This window comes from Heliangelus exortis, chromosome 1 (assembly GCF_036169615.1).
Source record: "Heliangelus exortis chromosome 1, bHelExo1.hap1, whole genome shotgun sequence".
NCBI classification, from domain to species: domain Eukaryota; kingdom Metazoa; phylum Chordata; class Aves; order Apodiformes; family Trochilidae; genus Heliangelus; species Heliangelus exortis.
The window spans coordinates 30137955-30152370 of NC_092422.1; the positions used below are offsets into that span (position 1 = coordinate 30137955).

The 14416-nt window shown below is 39.4% G+C and overlaps 1 protein-coding gene across 3 annotated transcripts in view; it reads left to right on the plus strand.

The window, feature by feature from the left end:
* The window catches only part of ENOX1 (ecto-NOX disulfide-thiol exchanger 1), a 376541-nt gene that overhangs the window by 307075 nt on the left and 55050 nt on the right, over positions 1-14416 (plus strand). For all 3 annotated transcript variants that reach the window (XM_071740024.1, XM_071740005.1, XM_071740013.1), the window contains 2 exons: positions 318-424; positions 3717-3834. In XM_071740024.1, coding sequence (XP_071596125.1) covers positions 318-424; positions 3717-3834 — 225 coding nt within the window. The remainder of the gene's footprint in view (positions 1-317; positions 425-3716; positions 3835-14416) is intronic.

The following is a 14416-nucleotide window of genomic DNA, read 5'->3' on the forward strand; positions in this document are numbered from 1 at the left end:
ACCTGTAGCCACTCTGGCAGGGACACGTGGCTACACAAAGAGTTGTAGCAGACATCACTGGGAGGCAGGTGCATGTCTGGTTTTTTTTTGGTACCTAGTTGTACATTGTGTAAACTAAAAGTTATGGAGGCAGACTTGAAGGGAGACATCTCCAACATTGCTAAAATGTAAGTACAAAAGACACATCATTGGATGGATATTGATGATGTTGTTTCAGTAATGACATCATCCATAGACTCCTAGTGTCTTTGCTTTGCTTCTCTATAGTGATCACAACATAAATTGCTTGTCTTGTTTGACTTCCTTGTTCACCAAAGTTGAGCAGATTGTCGCCGTTTTCAACGCTTCTACCAGACAAAAAGCTTGGGACCATTTCTCGAAAGCCCAGCGAAAGAACATAGACATTTGGCGAAAGCATTCTGAGGTTGGTGATTTTATTATTACTTTCTATCCATCATCTCACAGCTGGATTGACACAGAACGAGTGTGATTGTAGCTGGACATAGTGTACTCAGCAATATTTATGGCTACTGTTTTAGCTGTTAATCAAATGGCCATTACACCGTCTCATCTACAGTATGAATTGCTCCCGTTGCTCTCTTTATGATAATAGTCATTAAATAACACCAAGACAGAGAGCAATGTGTTTTTATTTTTCATGAAAGATTCGGAAAATCATTGGAGGATTATGTTTACTATCTAAAATAATGAACTGAAGTAGTGAAATGAGGAACAATATTTTCGATTAAGGATAGAAATAAGAACTATTTATGAAAAGTATCTTTTTAGGAGCCATCGTGATCTCTTTTTAAAAGAAGCATTCTGCAGCAAAGATTTCTTTTTTCTCGTGCCATCATATGGTCATTGTAAGATGACTTTGCCTGAAAAATCAAATAGAGAATTTCTTTCCTAAGTTATGACATAAGCATATTAAGTCCAGAATTATCACATACTCCTTCGCATTTGTTTTATGTTCATCTTTAAAAATAGTAGCTACATAACTTGTATTGATTCCAAGTACTATGCTTGCAAAGAAACCAATATAAATGTGATCATACAGCCCCACAGAGTTAGCAGTGTGGGACCATGCATGTGTGACTGTCATAAGCACAAGCAGAGAAAATGGGATTCTAATTCCCCTTGCTGCAAGTGGCAGCAAAGGAAGCACTAGACCTCATCCTGTGTTTTGGTCATCCAGCTTTCGTTTTTAATTCAGTAAATACGCTATGAGCCTGTATTTTAAAAAGTAAGTACCACTGTCTTTGTTTTCTTTCTTTGTTCTTTTTTTTTTTATTATTTTTTTTTTTTTAATATGAGCAACTTACATACACTTGGCTTACTTTCATGTAGTACAGTGCGTTGATTGCTAATATCACAGTCTTCTAAATGATTTTTCTCTGTATCAGAATAAAAACTTTAGAAGGTAAGATGCACTTATTTAATTATTTTGTAGTATACTTGTAAAATAAGTGTTGTACACTTAGTTTGAGAAACACTAAAGTGCTGTGATATAAAACATTTGGATAACATTTTAAGTGCCCATTAACTAATGCTGAATTACAGTTGAATACCGATGGCACTAAATGTAACATCCAGATGAATACCAAATGGATTCTTTAATATCAGTGCTATTATGGTGAATACCAAATGACTTCACAATGATGGGACACTGAAAATAAAATGTTAGCATAATTTATTGGTACGAACTGAATTTTGCATTTTGTTCACAAATATTTCATATAAGTAGTGAATAAAGCCATTGATCAATGGAAAGTTGGGAAGCTGGGGATTGACATTTGTCTTATCCTTTAAAAAAGCATGAAAATATGATTTACTAGTCGCTTATTTCGATGACATTAAGCCCAATCTTTCTTAAACTGATTTTCTGTAAAGGGATGTGATGTGTCATTCATTTGCTGGCTTCTAAATATTTCATAAATTGAAATGTATAAGAGTTGGACTTTCCAAAAATGCTAATTCACTACTTGTTTTTTCAAATATAATTGCCTTTTGTTTTCCTAAGAGGACAACAAAACCACTTCAAAACCATGCAAAGGCACTTGCTGAACCGATGCATTTTAGAAATGCCTGCTTTTTGGATGTGAAATGACCTAAATGTACCAAATGACATCTTTGATTTATATCATATTTTCTAGCCATGACATTATCAGCTAATTTGTTTAATTACCAGATCACTTTCCCTTTTTTGATAAGCTTAAGAAAGCCTTGCTTGAAACCCACAGCCCAAGCAAACACTCATGCCCATAGACATTCTCTGCAGAAGTTTATTGGCTTTGCTGATAATGTAGGCACTGGTGCATCAAGGACATTTATCCCCTAAAGAGGGAATAAATGCAAGCTGAAGTCTGCTCACATATGTAGTATATTTCCCCAGGAAAAAGTGCAGGTGGCCTTTTCCAAAAAGGACTTAAGAAATAGCTTTCTAGTTTCTTCCAGAGGTGCCTCTGACTGCATGAGGCACAGGTTGACAATTTACCTTTTTAATCACTTCTTTTAAAAATTGAAATAATTATCATGTAAAACGCCCACTAATTAGCCCCTTGCCTTAATGGACACCTATGCATTTATCAGAATATTTCAGATTTGCTGATGAACCAAGGGTACAGCTCAAGGGAAATGCCTTTTCTTTTTCCACCCAGTCCCTCTCTGACAACTTATTATTAATTGCAGGGAGCAGTGATTGGACTCCTTGGTGCCGTCTCCCCCTTCCATGCATCTCTTCCTTGTTTCGAAGATTTCAAACCACCTCTTTGGGAATTAGGCTCTTTGTTGGCAGAAAAATTAGCTGTCTGCAGCCTGAAAAGGCCTACACTAATCACGGTGCAGCATCCCCGTGTTACACCTGACAGGATTATTAGAACAAAATAGAGTCCTCTCAATCTTCCCGGTGCTGCCGCTAAAAAGCCAGACGCTACACCCGTGCCAGCTTTTCTCCCCAGAACAAAGACTGCCCAGACTCCCACAAAGCCCATGTGCTTGCTGATCATTTACCTAGTGACATGTGCACAGCCTCCCTGCCTGCCTGCCTGTCCTTGTGGTGGTCGCCCAGAGGCCCAGCTGGTCACCCTGGCACTCGTTTTGGATCAGGATGCAGAGATTTTTCAGGCGGGGTCTTTTAGGTCCGAGGCAATCTTGGCATAGGGACAGGGGAGGAGATTCTTTTGCCCGGCATCAGGCACCTACAGTATAAAGGCCTCCATCTGCACCAGCTGCCCTTGGCTCCCTTCACCATGCACAGAGAGATTTGGGCACTTTCAGGGTGTAGTTAATATGATTTTGTTTAAGGGAGGCACCTAAATTTTGCCAGGTGAATCCTACCCCGAGTGGCAGAGAGAAGCAGGAATTATACATTAAGCAGGCTGACAATCCCTTTATCAGCCTGCTTTATATGAAATTTTAAGCATCATCCCTGCTGTTAAAGCCTTCTGCTGTGTTTAGGAGAATTAAAGATCATTCAGTGTAAAGCCTGACTTCCTTTCTTGTTTTCCCTGAATGTTAACTTTGATAAACTCCGTTCTTTCATACGAAGAATGCCCTGTGCTACTGTTGTTATAAATACTCATGTAAAAATAAACATGATTACAATGATAAATGGTGTATAATTAAAATCAGAGCAGTATTAAAGACAGATACTAATTACTACATAATGACTTTATGGAAGTTAATACTGACAAAAGGTTATTTTTGGGTTTTAGGAGCTCCGAAATGCTCACAGTGAACAACTCATGGGAATTCGCCGGGAAGAGGAGATGGAAATGTCCGATGATGACAGTGGTGACAATCCCAGTAAAAAGCTGAGAGTAGATGATTCAGGTAAAGCCAAATCCCTCTATAATGTCACATATATAGCTGTGTTGTATTCTTTTAAAAGCAAACAAAAGCTCACATATAACGAGTGACATATTAGTAGCTGATTATATAAGACAGTGTCTTATTTTAAACCCTCATAAATTAGTTATTTTAATGATGTAAGCTGTCTCTGGAAGGTGTCTGTCACATGCTACAATCTATAATGATGAAAATTCTTTTCTTCTGCTCTTGACTGGAAGCATTAGGTTACTTTAGGGTACTCTCTGCAGTCTTGCATAACAGCCTTTCATGTCATGGTTGTAAAATTGTCTTAATGTGACCAGCTAAAGTTCTCTTTCAGTCTGTATTCTCTAAAACTTGCCTTTCATTTTAACCAATACATAGAAATGTATAAGCTCTCTAACAAATATGCTCTTCTATTTTTACTGTGTGCTCTGTGGAATGAACTTTTAAGGGTAGATATTTCACAATATAGTACTGCTGACTGCATTACTTTGACTCTTGTTAGATGGCTGTCATGAAAGAAAGAAAAAGGATGCTTGCAACATGTGGGAAGAATAGCAAATTTGTCAGCTTTCTACAAATACTCTGCTATCCAGAGTGGACACTCCAAAAGGTAGCTCAGAAGCTGCTTGAGATACTGACTGGTAACATGATCTGGATGGACCCTTTGCTCAATTTCTTGATATTAGCAAATAAAGTTGTGAGTAGCCTATAGGGGTTTGCCTGCCCAGACACTCATCTTCTGAAAGCCCATTTACAGAGGCTGAACTCAGAGCATGACTGGGAACTACCAGCCAGCACTGACCTCTAAGGAAGGGAAAGAAGGAGAGAGCAAGATGAAAAGACACTGGGATTCTGATGATGGGAATAATTTTGATCTGGGCCTTTGCCTACAGGCACTGTGTTAAGAAAGGACAGAATTTCATCCATTAGATGATTTCCAGTCCTTGTATGCCTGCACAAAAGTGTGAATTCAAGCCTACTTAGAGAAGAGCTCTTTGGCTCCTCCTGTGACAAGATGCTGTGTGAGGTAAATGGCTCCAGATGTAAAGACTGAAGGGAGAAGTGTAATTCTAGCAGAGAATTTTTTACTACAGCATCTCTCTTAGGAGGAGATTTAGTGTTTTTCCTGGAAGAAAAATGAAACAGTAAAACCTGTAAAGGGCAACCTTAATTTTTGCCTGACTAATTGTGCGGGTTGGAATTTTCTAGACACCAGTAGTTAACATTTAGAATTGAGAATGTGGGTCTTTGCAAAAAAAAAAAAAACAAAACCAAAAAAACAACAACAAAAAAAACACTGCTAACAATTGGAGATGTTTTTGTCTGCCTATTCATTTTATCCTCACTGTCTCTACTCTTAGAGGAGGAAGCAACTAGAATCAACAAGAGGAAGGTAGAGCCAGAAATACCCAAACCCTGCACTCCAGAAGATGTGTAATGATTCTTGAACTGTCATACTTAGCATTTATTGTTTTAAAATATGCATGCTCAGGACAGAGATGTGCTGGTCATTCTTTTTGTAACATGATGCATAGAAAAGTGACTTTGGTCTTATTCTGTGAAAAAGGGCATTTCTATCAAGTATTTTGATATCTGAGACTTCTACAGTGTTCCATCCCGAACACCTTCAGTTTATTTGTATTGTTGTAATGTGGGGACTTGAGTCCCTTCAGTGATAACAGTAGCAAACCCAGTGTTGTGTTGCATATTGTATCAAAATTTAGTGATATTAACCCGCATGAGTACTGGTTCATCACTGTCAATTGTACCATTAATCATCTTAGTGAAGTTTATCCAGTCTGTTGCATATATAGTGTCAGCCAGTTCTAAAATTAATTTTATAGTCTTCTTCATCAAACATTGCACTCTCAACTGAAGCAAGTAGATTTTACTCTTCTGTTGTTGATAATAGAGGGAACTTGGAGTTATATCAGAATATATGTTGGTTATAAAATATTGGTAAATAAAAAGTGAGAGAATAACCTTATTTTTCTTTTTTATGTATGAAGGAGTGATTCTTGTTTCTTATAACATTTTTTTAATTACTATTTGTATTACTCTCCTTCTCTTTTTGCTTTTTTCCTTTCTTTAGTGTATGTTATTCCAGAACCACCTCTTTATATCACTGGAGTGGCTATTTGTATTCACAGTAGCATTTTTTCTACAAAGAATGTCTTTTAAAGAATATTTTACCACAACAAACCGATTCTGTACAGTAAGAAAACAGTGGCACTTTCTTTATTTTTTTAAACCCTTTTCTTAATATTTTGTCTAAATGCTTAACCATGGGAAGGGCAAAGCCTGAGTAACCCAAAGAAGATACTGTGCTGCTTCAATTCAAGGACAGCTTGCTCACATAGAGGCTTAGAAGTCTAAATCCCAAAGTGGCTGAAGGAGCAAGACATGATGAATTGGCTCGGGTAGTTCCAGAGTTCTGGATTGCCTGTTCTGCCATTCCAACCATTTTCTTGAGAACATTATTTTTCACCATACCCTACTCAGCAGTGGGAACACTCCTGGGTACTTACAGTCCCCAAAGCTACAATAAGTGGTAGATGTTCCCCCAGGCTCCAACACCTGTGTCAGGTCTTTTTTTCACTAGTTCATCGAATTAAATCATCCCTAGTACAAGGAGGCTCAATTAATTCTACAGTTTCAAGTCCTAAGACCACCTTCTTGGTAAACTGTTTCAGAAGTCTCCCACCATAATTTCTTCTGTTAACTCCAGCCTTTTTCATTCAGAAATTACTCCACATCTGTGAGCATCTGGATAGTGTAGGGCTGAGTTTGTCACATTTCCTTGCAGCTAGACTGGCTAGAGGGAAAACTCCCTTCTAAGATATCTGAAGAGAAACCTTTTCATCATCCTCAAAAAAGTTTAAAAAAAAAAAAAAAAAAAAAAAAAGGATGTATTGAGCCTACATTTGAAAACACAATGCAACACTTTTGAGTCCTGAGGCTGCACAAAAAGCTTCAGTGCCTAAATGCTTACCTGGACTTGGTGGACTTCAGGCTTCAGAGGAATGCTACATTTTGCTGAGGCCCTTGTACAGAATAAATGCTGGAGGTTTGGAGGAGATGGTGAAAAAAACTGTTATTCTGAGTGTTTTGCATCTTTTCATCAAGTTGTGCAAGATGCCAAGTTATGCAGGAGATCAAAGTGTGTATTAGAAATCTACTACAGACTATTAAGATTTGGACTTGTACTTATGACAATGCAGAACAGGTTTGGGGGCACTTGCTGCAAAGTGTGTCTCTCTGTTCTAGGCTTAAATCTTCTTTCACCAAAAGAATTGGTGAAAACTCATCTTCTCATTGTTTATGTACTTCATATACTGATACCAGTGACCTAGTGGCAGAGCTAGAGTGAGAAAGGGGACCATTAGTCTCTTGGATCTCTCTCCCAGCCTCAGTCCATGTTGCAGGGCTGGGATGCTGTCTCTTGTGCAAAGATATTCTGCTCCTCTGGGTGTTTCTGCAGGCTTAGTTAGTACCCTACTTTATCACGTGCAAATTGAATCTTCAAGGAAAAAGAAGGCATCACTCTCTGCTTTTTCTTTTGGAAAGCATCCCAGACTGTTGCAGGATGCCCTCCCTGAAGAGCCCCACAAGGGAAACCAGTAAGTTGGCTGAACCAGCATACCTGCCCAGTTTATAGGAAATCCTCCTGATTTCACAGACTAAGGGGCATTTGCATGATGGGGAAAGCTAGGAAAAGGCTGACACGGTACTGAGTGAACCTCAGCTGTGGGATCAGCTTTTTCTTTAAAATGGTGGCATATTACAAAATTCAGCCTTTAAAAAGTGATTTTTTTTTTTTTTTCCCGCAACTTGGATTTTGGAGTTTGAAAGGGACAAGAGGATTGCTGAAGTAAAGCTGAGAGATTGCTAAGAAAAAAATAATAATGATGATTGGCAACTCAGCTAATACATTTGAAAGTCAACGTGCAGCTACAAGCATTAGCTCAGGGAAGTGGGGGAGAGAAGAGGTTCAGTGCTGGAGTCTAGAGGATATATGAAAATCTTCAGAACTATCAGGATTTATGGATATTTCATCTCCCACCTGCTGACACCAGGAGTGAGGATCCACATGTAAAAGCCTCCAAAGTAATTTTAAGAATTACTGAAGTGAAGCTGCACGTTGTAGAAAAGAGCTGAAGATTGGTTTATGCCTAGAAGGCACCTGTAATTTCACTTTAAGGGGAGGTGGGTTAATCTTTTCCTTGTGCACTTCTTGGCAATGTGCCATTAATTCTAGCAACTCAGCTTCAGCAAGAGATCTGTGGCTGGCACTGCAGAAAAGAAAGTTGCATGAGCCATGTGGAGGGCTGAGGGAACACCACTCAGATGCTTCAGGCTTCTGACTGGGATCCCAGAGCTCTGGGACAAATCCCAGCTCTGCTCCATGCCCCCCCACACACACACCTGGATTAATCAAGGAATTTATGTTATCTCAGTTCCCTACTATCAAATGGAGGCAGTCCTGCTTCCTTTCATTCATTCTCTTCCCCTCCTGTCCACGTGGGTGATAGACACCTCAGTATAGGGCTCTCTCTGGCTGAAAGGTCTTGCAATAACCCACTCATTGGGCTCGTGGAACATTTCACCACCTTTGATGATCCATGTCGAGGGCTGAGGGAACACCACTCACATGCTTCAGGCTTCTGACTGGGATCCCAGAGCTCTGGGACAAATACCAGCTCTGCTCCATACCCTCCCTCCACACACACCTGGATTAATCAAGGAATTTATGTTTATCTCAGTTCCTTACTATCAAATGGAGGCAGTCCTGCTTCCTTTCATTCATCCTCTTCCCGTCCTGTCCACGTGGGTGACAAACGCCTCAGCATAGGGCTCTCTCTGGCTGAAAGGTCTTGCAATAACCCACTCATTGGGCTCGTGGAACATTTCACCACCTTTGATGAAGTAAGTTAATAACATTTTGAGGACTGCATACAAATAATAAATCGCAAGCTGAGTAGTGCAAGCCCAGATTGAGCACAAAAAATCAGCACTGCCCTCCACCCTTTGGTGACTAAAGCAGTGACCAAAATGAAACACTGAAGCTCTTTCTTTCTTGAACAGCAGCCTCGATCTTCAAGTTCTCCCCTGAACTGACTTGTCCTCTTTGTAGCATCAGCTGAGTCCCTTGCCACAGGAGACAGGCTGAAGAGTGGGCAGTCTGTCCCACAGAAGGGTGTAAGTCAGTATTTGAAAAGCAGCACCCTGGTGCAAACAGCACAAAACAGGCTTTTTGATATTGTTTGTAAGTCTATGTTGAAAGCTGCAAGCCTGGCAACTCTTCAGGAAAAGCCTGAAAGAACACCAAAGTGATCTGTGCAATGCTTATTCATCTTTTCTTTGCAGTGCAATCCTCTTCTTGCTTTCTCTAAGGCGAATGATGATGAGATGCACACATGGAACAGAAACTGTGTTTTAGAGCTGGAATAAAGTGGTAGGAAAGCTTTATATAGCTTGTTACAACTTTCAATAGAAATTGCTGAGCCCCAGCTGCATGGAGCTGAGCTTTGTTCTTCCTTTTCTTCAACCTGGCCCAGTGTCACAGCAAATCTTGTGTCAGATCTTCCTTTTCTTCCTGGTCCCAGGGATCAGATACTTCTCCCTTCCTTTCTTGTAAGTCTTACCTTTTAGGTTTTATGCGAGGTTTTGTTATAAACAAAATTCTTGTTTATTTTGCTCTCATTACCTCTCCTATAGTAGTCAATACCTACCCTATAATTTTTCAAATTTTTTGAAACTGATCCTGTTATTTAGCAAGACCATAATTTGACAATTTTCCTTTTAAACACTTGTAGATAAAGATAATGGAAAATAACAACAAATGTATTTGCCCTAAAAAATTAATGGGCTAACGTTGTTTGTTTCCTCAAATATATCAATACCATCTCAAAGCCATCAGCAGCTGGTGTCCTAATCAGCCCTGCAGCAATAAACATATCAAGATATATGAAGAGGAAAATAACACCTGTTAACAGAAGCTACTAAAGAGCTTTTAAAAAAACGTCTTGAAGAAAAAAACACGTTTTAAATACGAAACACTGAATTGTCACCAGAATGACACAATCTCCTCTCTGGCTGGAGAGGACAGCTGAGTAACCCTTTTGAGCTCTGCAAGTGGGGTAACTTCCCTTTGAATGGAAATGCTCTGGACACAGCAGACAATCAGTTTTGCTCCCTGGGACTAACAAGGATGATCACTAGAAAGCAGCACAAGATGATTACTCCCTCCATGTCAGCAAAAGTCTGTTCTAGTGTCTTTCACAGCATGCCAGTTCAGAGCTGTTATCATCAGACAGACTCCAATTTCGTGCCTTAAAATGCATTCCATTTTCCCCACAGCTTTTACAAAAATAGTTTGAAATTCAGGGTCTAATTTTATGCCCCTGCTTTTAAGTCCACTTGGACTTAAATAATGCTTCTTTGTGCAGCTGAATTTAGCAGAAATGCCTTGATGAATCAGGGCCAAAGGTAGCTGCCAGTTCTTCCCTGGGGAATAAAAACAGCCTTACCCTGTCCCAGGTACTGGTCCAGAGCCTCTGGATCACACAGAACATCTCAGCTTTGGGATGAAGGTGTGTGCTGGTCCTGTGGGCACGGCAGTGAAAGGGTTAAGCTGATTTTCAATTTTTAGAGGAAGCAAACACTTCAAAGGCATTTTCCTCATATGGGCTTTAGGAGGACATCCCGTTTACTACAAAACAACTCTGTTGCGCTTTGATGCTTTTCAACTGCCAGAAGTACTATTATCTAGATTACATTTTATCATGTTTTCTGGGTATTTCATACTGATAAGGTTTTATGCAGGATCATTACATATGAGAATAGATCTAATCCTGTTTTTAGTAAGCTTTAAGGACACTGAGGGATTATTTATGTAATAAGATGCAAAGTTGCTATGGAAAACGCTATAGCAACCTAACATCTTCACAAAACCAAGCAGCCACTTGTGACAGCAATCTAAATTTACATTTATTTTAGTGTCATTTTATTGACATTCTTAGTATCTGATTTTGACAGCATGTTAAAATATGTTTTGCACTCATGCTGGAACAAAATTAACAGCATATTGTTGGAATGAGGATGATGCTTATAATTTTGGAGATAATTTTAGTGTATTTCATTTTGTGTAAATAGCATTAAAGTAGTAGTGAAAAGAAGTTTGGGTGTATCCCCTCTATTTGTAGTAGAGCAAACAATGCCCGTTGAAAGTAATGTTTTACAAGTCAGTAAAAGCTAAACTGTTTTTATTTGCTTTATATCTGAATGAAAATGTTTTAAGAAAGAAATGATTTTGTTATTAGAATTTATTTCAAATCCTATATCTTTTATTATAACTTCCCCAGTTCAGGATACAGGCTATAATTTTTCATTGGGTTTCATAAAGCAGGGCATCATTTCTGAATGCATAGACTTGCAGTTTGGTAGGGAATTGCCCGATTTAAATGGGACATTTCTAAACCAGAATAACAGTACACATTTCTCCTTAGGAGGTTAAATAAAAATGGAAAGAAAAAACAAACATAAAACGACAAAACAGCCTGAACTCTTTCCTGTACTCATTGCTGTTAATAATGAAACTCACATTGACTTCAATGGGAGCAGAAGCAAGCTCTGTATATTGATTTTCTCCATCCCTTTCCATTAAGAATCCTGAAGTGCAGCTGTAACATTGTTGGAGTGGGATGTTGGCAGCAAAATCAATAAAAGACAATATTAGAACATATGCTGTTTTCAGCTTCCTCTCAATCTGATATAGCTGGTATTAACATTCTTCTCCAAATTATGCCTCATGCTTTCTATCAAGTGACCTTCTTTATAGTGCCCACTCCAATTTAAAGCTTTTGTGCTCTTCCTCTCATATTTAGCCTTCAAGAGAATGAGCCCTACGTATTATAACAGTGAAGATGGTTGCTTCTGAACAGAGCATAAAGAACAGGCTCCTTCAAGAGTTCCTTCTCCCTAAACCCTATTTCTGATCTCCTGTGAAAGATCATTTCTATCACTGTTTAAACTAATCTCTTGGTTTTAGATTCTCTAAATTATGCTACCCTTCATTCCCTGATCTATTTTAGGAACCCTTTTTTATCCCAGCACATTAAAAAAGCTTGCAGATACTGCTTGAGGTGGACACTCAGGTACCTCCATGCCCACTGTTAAATCCAAGAAATATCAGCCCCTGCTGAAGTGTCAGAGGAGATAATGATCAGAAATCAGAGCCATTTGCTATGTCAGTACAAGCTTCTAAACCCATAATTGCATGTTTGGGGAACATCCTTATGTCATGAGACATTCATGGCTGGCTGAAGTTTCCAAAGCCTTAAAAGCTTCCTTTCCAAAGCATTCATCTTCTTGTTCCTTGCATATCCAGCTGTCAGTCTGTCATGTGGTTGCATGCCAGGAGTTAAAAACACTCCCAGCAGACCTCGTGCTTGAAGCTGGATGGCCACAGGAACTCCCCAAACTACTGCTAGTTAATGCTGCTGCTTTACTTTGGGGAATTAATATTAGATGAATTTAATGATATCCTGCTCTTTAGTTTTTGCTTATAGACCACCTCAAGAAAATAAGCTTCTTACTAATGACACATATCCATAGTATAGTATTTTTGTAACCAATACATTGAAGGACTAGGTTCATAAAGTTGAAAACCAAGTGCATTAAAAGCTGCCTAGAGGTGAGTCATCTTCTTTTAGTCTTCCTTGGGTTTAGATCCATGGCAAAGAAAAGAGAAAACAAACAGCCCTCTAGGAAAGAAAATGGGAAGGACTAGATAACATACCAAAACCATACAATTTTATTCCACTTCTGCAGTAATTCCAGCTTGTGACTCCTTAAACACCAGCATGCAGAACTGTAAAGGAGGAAAGTTTGGTTCTTCTGTGAGAGAAAGGTAGATTTTGTGTTTTGGTTTGGTTTGGTTTGGTTTTTTTTTTTAATTAGGGGTTCTAATGGCTCCATGTGCCTGATGCATAGCAAATTTTATCAGGTACAAGAACTGTGCCAGGCATTTCTTTACAGAACTTGTACCCAGTGCTTGCTGGAGTTGTTTCTACAACTGCCAAGCTGTAGACATGGTTGTTGTTGACATGCTCACACGTCAACCAGGGATCTCTCTGAAGAGATTTGGGTGGTTGCTAGCCCACACCTCCTGTTTCTTCATTGCTGCTTTGTCATGTGTCAGATACAGACTTGTCTTCCCTCTTAAATTTGTCTGAGCTCTGGAGACAAGTAAGCACTTTAATCAGTCAAGGAAGAACATGCTAAAAAGCAATAGCTATCCCCATGTTGTTCTATTATCAGATAGTCATCTGTCCCATCATGTTTTGTTGATAGGTTTTGAGATGTCTGTGCTCTTAGACCTGGATCCCACAAGCTACTGCCTGCTGTTCAGAGTGTTAGCACTCACTTTCTGCTCAAGACCCACAGATACAAAGTCCAAAGCAGTGGTTTACCCAGAAAGTCTAGTAAAATGAGTATTTCATAGAATCATAGAATTGGCTGGCTTGGAAGGGACCTCAGAGATCATCAAGTCCAACCCTTGATCCACTGCTGCTGCAGTTCCCAGCCCATGGCACTGAGTGCCACATCCAGTCTCTTTTTAAATATCTCCAGGGATGGAGAATCCACCACTTCCCTGGGCAGCCCATTCCAATGCCTGATCACCCTCTCAGTAAAGAAATTCTTTCTAATGTCCAACCTAAACCTCCCCTGACACAACTTAAGTCCATACCCTCTTGTCTTGCTGAGAGTTGCCTGGGAAAAGAGACCAACCCCCCCTGGCTACCCCCTCCTTTCAGGGAGTTGTAGAGAGTGATGAGGTCTCCCCTGAGCCTCCTCTTCTCCAGGCTGAATTTCACAGAGATCTCTTCAAAGTTACACACTTTTTGCAAATTTCAATAAACTACCTGTTTCTGAGGACTGGAAGCACCACTAAGCTGTGTAGAATGCAGTCATCTACAAAGTTTGTGACACATTTTGTTTTTCAGTAGCTGGCAAAATACCTACAAAACATGTTGAATTGTGGAGATGCACACTGGCCTCTATTTGCAGATAGTGATTATGCTGAAGGGAGGATGGATGGGCTAATAGGAGTGTTTGGCTTGCAGATACAGCTCTTCTGGACAGCCTTCCATTCAAATAGAGATAAATGGCTCAAGAGTGTGAGAGCCAAGAAATTACAAGCTTCATATGAACATTTGCTTATGTCTTCTAAAGGTGTAAAAATGTATTCTCATTTTTAAGACTCTTTTTGGTCAAAGTAGTTGTGCAAGTATTTCAGTATTATGCACAATTTTTTTAAAAGAAAAATTAACTCAGCCCTCCAGTCCAGAGCCAGGTCAGAAGAATAGCTTGTTAAATGCTCTCCTGCAGTTTAAGATGCAACAGAATTTTGTACAAAGATGTGTTTTACCCAGCACTTTGTGTTTATTTCATAATTTGCCTGTTATAAATTAGGAAAATTCACAGTCACTTGAAACACTCGGATCAGCCATCGCTCCCCTAATGAATGTGACAAATTGGGGGATTCACGTGCACATTCTCATTTGTTTCCAGGTAC